This window comes from Camelus bactrianus, chromosome 11 (assembly GCF_048773025.1).
Source record: "Camelus bactrianus isolate YW-2024 breed Bactrian camel chromosome 11, ASM4877302v1, whole genome shotgun sequence".
In the NCBI taxonomy this organism is placed as follows: Eukaryota; Metazoa; Chordata; class Mammalia; order Artiodactyla; family Camelidae; genus Camelus; species Camelus bactrianus.
The window spans coordinates 34,514,742-34,526,918 of record NC_133549.1 but is presented as its reverse complement, the minus strand read 5'-3'; the positions used below and the strand labels follow the sequence as shown (position 1 = coordinate 34,526,918).

The following is a 12,177-nucleotide window of genomic DNA, read 5'->3' as shown; positions in this document are numbered from 1 at the left end:
AATCATATGATATAGATACAGATAGAGACAGACAGACAGACAGATAACTATATCACAGCTAGAGTCCCACGAGTACATAACAAAACAACTACACAAAAAATTTTTACTACATCCCATATATTGGCACAAAACTAAAATAGTAGAATTTAAAATAGAATAATGAGTTTTTCCAACTCAATTTTAAATAATTTTATTTTTTAGAGCAGTTATAAGTTCATGGCAAAATTGAAGAGAAAGTACAGATAGTTCCCACATACCTGCCCTGCCCCAGCATACACACAGCCTCCCTCACTAGCAAGACCCCCACCAGAGCGGTATATTTGTTACAACTGATGAACTGCACTGAAATATCATGATCCCCCAAAGTCCATAGTTTACATTAGGGTTCACTCTTGGTGTTGTACATTCTATAGGCTTTGACAAATGTATAATGACATGTACCTATTATGATGGTTTAATAGGTTATAGTTTTGCCTTTTCCAGAAAGTCATACAGTTAGAACCATATAGTATGTAACCTTTTCAGATTCTTTCACTTAGCAATATGCATTTAAGATTCTTCCATGTCTTTTCGTGGCCTGATAGTCCATTTCTTTTTAGTGCTGAATAACATTCCATCGTCTGGATGTACCATGGTTTATTTATCCATTCACAAACTGAGGGACAACTTGGTTGCTTCCAAGTTTTGGCAATTGCTGGGATCATATGGTTAAGAGTATATCTGGTTTTGTAAGAAGCTACCAGAAAGTCTTCTAAATTGGCTGTACCATTTTTACATTCCCACAATTAATGAATGCAAGTTCCTACTGGTCTACATCCTAGCCAGCAGTTGGTGTTGTCATTGTTTCAGATTTTGCCAGCCATTTTTCAGACAAATAAAAAGTACTTGATTTAACCAAAAACATCCTAATGCACAATGCTGTAAGCAACAGAGAATTGCACTAGGTTATCTTCAGGAATTCACACTCTGACTCACTGTGGCTTGTACTCTGCTAGGTGTGGATCCTTTTTTTGGTTCTTTAACATTTTTATCAGCTGCTTCTCCATCATCACCAGCACCTTGGGCTATAAATGCCTCAGTTATCTTCAATAGATTCCTCTATGAGGTACCATGCTAATCTTGGGACTCACTGAAAAAGTGCCCTATTTTATTCATAATCTGCAAGGGCAGGTTCAGTAGCCAACCTCAGGGCTCTATCTCAGAAGCCCCTGAAAAAGAGAAGTACTCAAAGAGAGAGTCACTGGAAATGGTCCTATTCATGATTCAAATACGTCCATGTTGCCTACAGTACAGCTGCTTCTGAATACTTTTCCAAGGGACATCTTTTGCTGTTGTCTGATCTACTGAGCCTACAATTTCTTACCTACCTGAAAAAAAAAAAGAGAACAGAAGTATCTAATCCGACTTAAATTTATATGTCAGTATCTCCATTGGGTTCAAAATGAAGCCTATAGTGAACTCATAAGCTTGCCAGCATCTAAAAACTTTATTACGACATCTTTCAGGAGCTTCAGAATAGATTTGTGTTTCCAAACCATATTTCTGAGCAAGTTAACATTTTAAAAACTCAAGCAGAAACGTAGACATCCCTTGAAGCAGTATTTCAACCTTGGCTGCACATGAGAACTACCTGGGGAACTTCTTTAATTAGTCTGGAATACAGCCTGAGCATCTGGAATTTTAAAAAGCAACTATATGATAGAAGCCAATATATTTTCTTTCAAGATCATTAATTTCCTTATAGAATTTGGCTTCTATTTGGGCACATTCCGACTTAACGATTTTGATGGTACTGACTGGGTGTTGACAGCGCTGACTGCAGTATGTAACTGATACTGTAATATGTAATATGTAATGTAATAGTAACGGATACTGACTTCATCAATAAAGTCAACAGAACCAATGGCAAGAACAAAATCCTCAATTACAAACTGAAAACCATCAAAGGCAAAATGGAGCAGGTCAAAGACATTGTCTGCTTCCTGGTCACCACAACCTGCCTCTTCACCACCACGCTCTGACCTTCATCACCATCTCTTGCCTCATCATTACATTCCTCCTCTCAGCTGGCCTGCTCAGAATTACCAGCATCATCAGTTTCACTCCACTAAAGTGGCATCTTCATACCTCCCTCCACAATGCCACCTGCCCCCCTCCCCACTATTAACACCTCCTGGCTCCTTCCTTCCTTATCCTTCACACCCTTCACATTTGGTTGGTGTCCCTAGTCTGATGCAGCCACTTTCTTGTCACCTATATGAGACTCAATGAAAGAACTTCCAATACCACAACCAACAGTTAGGATGTGGTAAGGGGCAGTGGCAGCACCAACAAAGGGAAGAAGAAAGCAACAGGCAGTGGTTGAGGCAATGGACAGGCTGTGGCAGTGGAGGCGGCTGCCAAGGAGGTGGGCAAAGGTGGCTGAGGTAGCTGTGGCCACAAGAACAACAGGCCAAAAGTAATGGAATGGGTGAACGGCTAGAGCTGAGGAGGAGACAAAGCAGGTACAATTAAAAGACCCAGTCACTGAAGTGGCAGCAGATGAAATAACAGTCAAGATGGAAGAGGTGAAAATCATGGCTGGTGAGCCTCACAGGGTAAATTTTATGAGGCCTAATGGGCTACTATACACAAAGCACTTAGAAACAGAGCTTGGCACATAGTTAATGTTGTGTTTGCAATTATGAGAGTTAGATACACAATTAACTAGGAAAGCAATGTGATCATTGGTGCAATAGGCATATACATTGTTTCTCCTTAAGGCAGGGACCATGTCATCTTCATCTGTGAATCAGTGTCTCTCGCCCAGCACCTAACATGTGCAGACATTCACTCAAAGATGGTTGAATGAGTATCACAGCTTTGTGTCTGTGATTTTTTTCAGACTCAATACAATAAACAGTAATGAATCTTCATGAAAGAAAGCTAGGATCCTAGAGAATGCTGTATTATAGCATCTGCTCATTCCACATCCCATTACTTTTCAGAAATGTTAGAAGCAGCCAAGAGCTAATCAGGGTGTGCAGGGTAGTAGGGAGCCAAGAGCAACAAACCTAGTCCATGATGTAAAATTAGCCCATACATTGCCAGGTATTTTTAAATCATGCTTTAAAAAGAATGACTCATTTAAAAGTCTCTTGCATATGTAGGTCTGCTTTTAAAATAAGTTCCCAAATCTTTAGCCTTTATCACAAAAGACTTTTCACTACTTGGAAGTACCTGAAGAGCACATCCTGTCTACCTCACTGGGTGGCTAGAAGAATCCAATATGACAACGTGCGTGAAAGCACCAAGCACAGCATCTGGTACATTGTAGAAGCTCAAGAAATATTATTTGAATCTGGGTCTGAAGCACCAGCTGGGATTCCTACATGCCTTGTTATAAGAATAGAAGGGGCTGGTTTACTCCAATTTCAGCACCTTAACACTTGCACAGATGCCAAGCTGCTCTTCCAGCGTCAACAGCTTTAGAGATGGTGGTTTGTTCCTCTGTCCCACTGCTGAGCGAGGGCCAAGAGCTTTACATACATTAGTGGTTAATTCTCACAATAATCCCCCCAGGGAAGTTTCAGTAGGCCCAGTTTACAGATAAAGAAACAGGAGTTAAGTACTTGCCCAAGTCAACTGGATCATCAGGACCAGGGCCCAAGGTCTATTCAATTCCCAAGCCATGCTGTTATATCCTATTATCTAGAGGACATAACGGAGGTTCTCTTAAAGCATTCTAAGACCAAAGGAGTCAAAACAAGTGGGTTCCAGTTTCCAGCTAGGATCTGCAGCCTCAGACAACTGAAGCTCCCTGAACCTCTGTTTCTTCACATGTAATAAAGAGTGAAATTCTCTTAAAACTCCAAATTCAATGATTCTATCACTTTTTCCCTTTCCTACTTCCTCTTTTTGCCTTTCCTTCCTCTCTTCCCTCCTGAAATGTGTTGGATACATCTATATTTTTAAAGCAAAATGACCTAAAATTGCATGCAGCTACAGCATTGATCTTCCGAAGACAGGTTAGTTATGGTTAGTTTCTTATGTGCTTCATGGGATTGATTTTTTTCAGTCAACCAGAAGGAAGTGTTCTAGTTCTCCTAGGTAGTCCACAAAAAAGCCCTGGTTCACATGGGATAGAAATATAGAAATACACCGCTTTTCATAATTCAGGTTTCTGGCAACCCAACAATATAACTAACCAGTTCTGGGAAGAGGATATGGTTCCAGAAATTTTTCCCCCAAAATTTTTCCTGAATGCACATTCAATTTATAATGCACAATAACACATTAACCTTTTCTTATTTCATAGCCTTATGATGAAAATTGAAAGCTGATCTCTAAAGCTGTCAATAAAGGACTTTGTGAGAAATTAGAAAAATTAGAACAGGACTTTTTCAATAGCAATCTATCTCTATCACCACCACCACCCCAGGAACAGGAAATGCAAAAAATCATAATTCTCTAAATTACTACCCAAAAAAAAGTTATACATATATATATATAAATATATGAACAATAACCAAATCAGAAAGCCAAGAGACAAAATGGTTGGTTTTTAATTTCCAGATATACATCCCCTCACCTCCAACCACGACCAATTATTAATCCCTTACCCTCTCTTCTCTCTCCAACTTGAGGTTGGGGTGGAGGACCTAAAATCCTCTGGAGATGTTCCATCTAAGTAATGGGCAAAATTATTACCTGTTTCCACACCTGGGTCTCCTGAGTTTGTCACCTCGTTGGGTTCAATTATTCTTAAGTTTTTCAGCTGAAAATCCTGGTAATTCGCCCTAGGGAAGAGAAAGAACAGGATACTGCAGACTTTGACCTTAGTAAACGTGGTAAGGCTTAGTCAGAGAGGAACATCAACTTGACTTAGCAATGTTTCTTCATGAGTCAGAAAAACTCACCCCATATCAGTGATGATATAAGTAAGTTTCAGATAAAATTTGCAGATAAAACATTACCATGGCAGGTAAACCATCTCAGTCCCAGCCTTTAATTCATGAATTCTCTTCAGCTATGTCTAATCTCCTGTTTAACTAGTCTAAAAATATTTTATTTGCAATGACCATTTTTCACATGTACAGCTCTATTTGGTTCTTTTTCAAATTTGCCTGTCCTTTCTTCACGGTGTCCTATTCCTTCACTATGGTTTCTGTTCCCTCTTTTAGCTTTATTTGGGGTCCTTATTTTATAAATGATTTCAGACCCTCCATTAGAAGGCCCTGGAACAGTAATCCTCAAGTTTGCTAAGTCTGCCGGCTCCCTCTTGGTGAATCATTCCTTTTCTTATAGACTCAGACTATTTCATCTATGAGAATGAGACATATCCTGGACTGTACAAGCACCACTGTCACTGTTGTTTGCTTCTGAGACTAATTTTCACTTTAATTTCTTAGCTAGGAGATTTACACACAAGTCTCCTGTCCCCATCTGAGGATAGTCTGATGCCCTGGACCCCAACAGAAAAGGCCTATAGCATTGGATAATCTCCCAGCTGTCATGCAGGCTTTAAATTCCCCTTCATTTCTGGCACCTGAGGACTTCTCTTTCTTCCAAGCCCGTTCAGTCAGCAGATATTTATTGAGACTCTTCTATAATCCAGGCCCTATTCTAGACACAACAGTGAATAAAACGGATAACATCTCTGACCTCAAGAAGTTTACATGGTGAGGGAGGCAGGTGGAGGATGCTGGGGGGTGGGTATACAAGAGGAGAGGCAACAGACACAAGAATACAATCCATCAGGTGAGTACGTGTTTTATGAAAAAAAGTAAAGCAGGATAAGGGGAAGACAATGTCAGAGAACTAAGGAAAAAGATTATTTTATATGGGGTTGCCAGGCAAGGCCTCCTTGCGGACAGATGACACTTTAGCAGAGACCTAAAAAATAAAAAAAAGTGAGGGATCAAGCCATGTAGATGTCTAGGGAAAGAATATTCCAGAAAAGGGAATGGCAAGTGCAAAGGCCCTAAGGCAGGAGTATGCATGGTACACCTGAAGAAAAGCAAGAAGGCCACCGTGGTATGGATTTGTGTCAGACCACAGGAAGTAAGTGGTTGGGAGACAAGATCAGAGAGGCAACAAGGAGTCTGTTGTTGGCTATAGAAAGGGTTTTAGATTTTATTCAGTTATGAACGTAAAGATAGTTTTGTTATAATTTTACCACATTTTTATGTCTTCAGTCCACCACACAGCCAGAACCAGGGAAACAGACATTTTTACCAGCCACTCCAGGCCTGCTCTCAGATGGCTGCTATTTTAATTTCCTTGGACAGAATGAATGTTCCTTACTGGAGGAAGCATATACTCTTTCATTAAAAAATAAGATACCTCAGTATTTCTTATAAATATAAATGAAATATCCTCAACAAAATACCAGCAAACTGAACCCAGTAAGATATAAAAAGGATCATACACCATCACCAAGTGGGATTTATCCCAGGAATGCAAGATTGGTTCAAAGTATGAAAATTAATGCAATACACAATATCAACATAATAAAGGACAAAAACTACATAATCACCTCAATAGACACAGAAAAAGCATTTGACAAAATCCAAGACCCCTTCATGATAAAAATACTCAATAAACTAGAAAAGGAGAAATTTCTCAACCTGATCAAGAATATTACAAAATCCATGGCTAACATCATTCTTAATGTTAAAAGGCTTAATGCCTTTTCCCTAAGATCAGGAACAAGACAGAGATGTCCACTCTTGCTACTTCTAGTCAAGACTGTGCTGGAGGTTCTAACCAGGGCAATTAGGCAAGAAACTGAAATAAAAGGCATCCAGATTAGAAGAGAAGTAAAATCGTCTTTATTTGCAAATGGCATTATCTTGAATGTAGAAAATCCTAAAGAATTCACATAATTAGAACTAATAAACAAGCACATCAAGATTGAAGGATACAAAATTAATATATAAAAATCGATTGTATTTTTATATACATGCAATGGGCAATCCAAAAACGAAATTACAAAAAGTTCATTTATAACAGCATCAAAACAATATATATCTAGGAATAAATTTAACAAAAGAAGTGTAAAACTTACACTCTGAATATTACAAAACATTGTTGAAAGAAATTGAAGTAGACAAATAATGGAAAGATAGTCCACGTTCATGGATGGGAAGATTTAAAGTGTCAAAATGGCAAAACTCTCCAAAATAATCTACAGATTCAATGCAATCCCTATCAAATTCCAGCTAAGTTCTAGGTAGAAACTGACAAGTAGATCCTAAACTCATATGGAAATGCAAGCAATCTAGAATAACCAAAACAATCATGAGAAAGAACAAAGCTGAAGGATCCACACTTCCTGATTTCAAAACTAAGAAAACCACAGTAATCAAGACAGTGTGGTACTGGCGTAAGGACAGACTCACAGATCAATAAAATGAAATTCAAAAATAAACCCTCATATTTACTGTCAATTAATTTTCTACAAGGATATCATTCAAATATAAAGGAGGAAAATATAATTCTTCAACAACTGATACTAAGGCAACTGGATATACACATGTAAAATAATGAAGTTGAACTTCTACCCTCACACCATGTACAAAAATTAACTCAAAATGAATCACTGACATAAGTGTTTTCTTAGGAGAAAACACAGGCTTAAATCTGACTGACCTTGACTTAGACAATGATTTCTTAGATATGACATCAAAAGTACAAGCAGCAAAAGAAAAACAGATACACTGGACTTGATTAAAGACTTCTGTGCTTCAAAGGATAACATAAAGAAAGTGAAAAGACAACCCATAAAACGAGAAAAAGCATTTGCAACTCAAATATCTGGTAAGATTCTAGTATCCAAAGTATATAAAGGACTACCACAACTCAGCAATAAAAAGACAAATACTACAATTTTTAAATGGTCAAAGGTTCTGAATAGATGTTTCTCCTAAGAAGACATACAAATGGCCGACAATCACATGAAAAGATTTTCAACATCATTATTCATTAGGGAAATACAAATCAAAATCACAATGAGATATACCACTTCACATCTACTAAGAAGGTTATAATTAAAAAAAAAAAAAGACAATAACAAGTATGGGCAAGGATGTGGAAACACTGGAACACTCAGGCATTGCTGGTATGAATGTAAAACGGTATAGTGGCTTTGGAGCACAGCCCAGCATTCCTCAAAAGGTTAAAAACAGAGTTAACCTATGACCCAGCAATTCCACTCCTAGGTGTATACCAAAGAAAACTGAAAATATAACTCCACATAAAAACTTGTACACAAATGTTCATAATGGCGTTCTTCATAATATCCAAAAATTAGAAACAACCCAAATGTCCATCAACCAATGGATAAATAAAAGTGGTCTAAACATACAATGGAATATTATTTGGCAATAAAAAGAAATAATCACTGATACAGGCTACAACGTAGTAAACCTGGAAAACAATTATGCCAAGTGAAAAAAGCCAGTCAAAGACCATATAATTATATGATTCCATACGCAGCATTCAGGCAAACCCACAGAGACAGAAAGTAGATTAGTGGTTGCCTAGACCTGGGGTGGAGTTGGGAAAATGAGGAGTGACTGCATATGTACACAGGTTTCTCTTGGCGAAGATTAAAATGTTCTAAAATTGATTGTAGTAATGGTTGTACAACTTTGGGAATATTCTCAAAACCACTGAATTGTACTATTTAATAGGTGAATTGTGTGGTACATGAATTATATCTCAATAAAGCTGTCCTAATATTTTAAAAAGCCAGAAACCTCTTTTTCTTGGACAGAGATACAAGTCATATTCTCACCTGATTTCCCTTGACTTCATATGCACATTTACAAGATGGTGAGCCACGGAAGTCAATTTCTCTATATACTCAAATTTAACTGGTGCCAGTGACTAATTCACACAGAGAACAAGAAAGCTGGAGGGAGGTTATTCAGAAGTAGCCCTATTCATTCACTTTACAAGAGATGAAACAAAGATAACTTGCCACAGGCCATACACATCAGTAGCTGCAAAGCCAAGACCAGAAATCAGGTCTAACAGGAGATGCTCACAGAGAGGTTGAGTTCAGGCTCTCTTGGAGCATCACCACCTCCACCTTCCTGTAAGGATCAAAGGAGCCACAAAGCAGCTACATATTACAGTTGTCTTGCTCCTGGTCTCTGCAGAGTCCAAGATCCATCCACCTTTCACTTACTTGGACAGACACACTCTCGGGCTCTCAGTCAAAGCAAGGTTATCATTAAATGTTAGATCTAGAATATACTTCAGAAACCATCCAACTCAGCTCCTTCCTCTAGAAAGAAACTGAGAAGCAGAGATCAAACAATTTGCTCCAGATCTCAGAGCTATTCGATGACAGAGTTAGTCTAGAACTAGAGGCCAGGACTCCCAACTTCCAGCTCGGTGCTCCTCCCCTTTCCAGGACTTCTTCAGCCTACACCTTCTCAATGACATGACGTGCCATGAGGTGGGTAAGAGGAAAGAAGCAAGCAGAGAACTTCCTATTCAATCTTCTTATAAGCTGCTTATGGCGCATTTTTCTCCCTTTCTCTTTTTAAAGAAATCCCAGCAGGGTTGTTACCCTTCCCCGTCCCCCAGTCCATGATGAGAATCATACATATCTATCACTCAGGATGGGACAAAAAGGGATCCAGATGCTCAGTCACGTCCTGTGAGGTGAGACAGGGGTAGAATGGAACAAGTTCAAGGGTGAAGAAGAAGGTGGACAATGTTGTTTTGCCTACCCAGAATCCTTCCCTCCCTTCTTTTGATCAGAGCACCTTGGTTTTCCTTCTGAGACTGTCTCTTCCGCATTTTCAGTCCACAGAGTTGAAACGAGTCTTACCCACTCACCCACCAAGTTCTGGGACCCAGGCCTGCACAATCTATCCCTCCAGCCACAATGACAGGTTCAGGGATGGACATAAGGAACAAATCAGCCCAGTGAAAATCAGATCTGGAACTTCTGCTCCAACCATTAGGTAAAAGGGCTGTCAGACTAGAACTATCATAATCTGCCAAAGAGGAAAGTCTGCCTGAGAATGAAGCCAACATTGAAGAAACAAGAACCAAGAGGTGCGAGACAAGATGCCAGTGCTGGTCAGCTGCACCGGAAGCCAGCTCAATCCCTCTGTATCCAAGTCAATTTGAGTTCAGTTCCCATCCCCTAAACTGAGTCATGTTTACACTGAATAGCACTGAAATTCTGCCACTAGGGAAGGCAACTGAGGCAAATGGCCTCCCTTCTTTCAGCCTCTAAGCAGCCTCTTGTGCAAGGTAAGGAGGCTCTATCAGCTGAACGAACTTTCTGCCCCTAAAATGTTGTGATCCTACGAATCCAGTAAAGACCAACTCGGTCCTTAAAGACTACTTGTAAGCCTAGGGCCTAACTCATTATCCACCTGCCTGACCCCACTGCCAGCACTTAACACACAGACAGCTCCTTCCCCATGCAGGTTGGCCAGACCTCACACATCCTGCTTCTAAAGGGCAGGGCAGGTTCTCTCCTCACCCCTAACATGCTTTAGCAAGGCCAAGCCCGAGTCAAGGTCGACTTGGGATCTGTCCACTCACAAACACAAGCACAAGCCATGGTCTGTGTTCAGCAAGTGAGCCTGGCCACGCTGCCAAGTCTCAGCTGGTCAGAGGATGGCTTACCCCGTCTGTATTGCCAGGGAGTCTGGCTTCTGGCCTTTGTGAACTCTCAATGTATCTCTCTCTCCCTCTCCCATTTTGCTAGGTGCTCTGATAAGTATACCCCAGTTGCAGGGGAAGAAGAGGCTGAAACCTGTTTAATGTGAGACCAGGGGATTATCCTTCTCACCTCCCTGGATGCAGGGAGAACCCCAAGCAGGTTACTGGTGAGCTTTTCCTGGAGATTATGCCTAAGTATTCCCTTCTACAGCTTCTGAAACCATTTGGGTGGGGAAGGGCCCGCGGCTGCCTATCCTTGTGACAGATCAGTAAGGCGAATTGCAGGTGTCATATTGTCAGGGTTGTAATTTAAGGATTAGATTCCCAGGGAAGAGGAGCGAGGGCAGGGGCTCGCCCACCTCCCCAGACCCCAGGAGAAGCCAGGAGGGGTCAACTTCCTGCAACTTCCTGCCACAGAGGGGCCTTCTCACCGGGCCGGGGAGGGGGCGGCGATGGCCACAGCCCCTCGGGCCGGGGGCTGCAGCTCCGCACACACACTGGTCCAGAGACCCAGATCGGCTGCCCTGGGGTGCCCGCGGCCCCGCCAGAAACGAACCGGTACTTGCCCAGCTGCAAGGCTCCCTCCCCTGCTCTCGCCCGGGGGACTATGGCAATCCCCCGCCGGCGCCTGACTGCGGTGTGCCGCCTGCAGCTGCTCATCCGCTCGTCCCTGCCCCGCCGGGTGCAATAAGTGCGCCCAGGACCGGAGGGCCGCGCGCTGCCCGGACGCCGGCTCCCCGGCAGAGCCGCCTCACCTTACTCGCGGTGCCTTTCTGGAGGCTGCCATTCGGCGGTGACGTGCCCCGGCCCACGTCAGGGGAGCGCAGACCAGCTGATCATCCGCGGACCCGCAGGAGGGAAGGAGACCAGCGCGCGCGGAGCCGGCCACGCCCCTCTCTGTGGCGTGCGCTCGCGCCGCCGCCCCGCCCACCCTCGGGCCCCGCCCATCCGCCCGGGACCGGTCTGCGTTCCCACCCCAGCCCGCACTGCTTCTCTCCCTGCGGCGAGTGAGGGGGTGGAGGCCGTACCGCAGCGCGTCATTTCTGTTCATTTTTCTCGCCATTCCCCGAAGAGGAAAAAGAAGGGCTTTGTCGGCGGAAGGGGCTGTGGCGCGATGAGCTGACTTTCAGGGATGGTCCAGCCTTTAGGAGGGCAGAGAGGAGGAGGACGTGGCCAGTTCTGGGAGTGTCTCAGTAGAGTTTCACGGCCTGAGGCTTAAGAGGTATCCCCAAAGCCACTTATACAGGCAGCTTCAAAATCCAGCTGCTCTCTCCACTTGGACAGCTATTAGTCATCTCAAACTTAACACATGCGAACGGCTCTCCTGGCCCAACACACCAAGACAAAACCCCAGTTCTCGCCATGTCACTCAGTGGCTAGATCTGGGAGGTATCCCTACCTCCTCTCACACCGCACATCCATCTGTTAGAAGACCGTGCTGGCCCCTCTTCAAAACAGATCCCTAATCCAACCACTTCTAATCACCCTCACCTGTCCTCTCTC

At 42.4% G+C, this 12,177-nt stretch overlaps 1 protein-coding gene across 2 annotated transcripts in view; it reads right to left on the bottom strand.

Moving 5' to 3' along the window:
* XPNPEP1 (X-prolyl aminopeptidase 1) overlaps positions 1 to 11,585 on the bottom strand; it is a 51,372-nt gene extending 39,787 nt beyond the window's left edge. For both annotated transcript variants that reach the window (XM_045506541.2, XM_010969773.3), the window contains exons 1-2: positions 11,430 to 11,585; positions 4,690 to 4,778 (exon numbers count right to left, since the gene is read on the bottom strand). In XM_045506541.2, the coding sequence (XP_045362497.2) occupies positions 4,690 to 4,778; positions 11,430 to 11,461 (121 nt within the window). In that variant the 5' untranslated portion in view covers positions 11,462 to 11,585. The remainder of the gene's footprint in view (positions 1 to 4,689; positions 4,779 to 11,429) is intronic.
* Between the last annotated feature and the right edge of the window lie 592 nt (positions 11,586 to 12,177).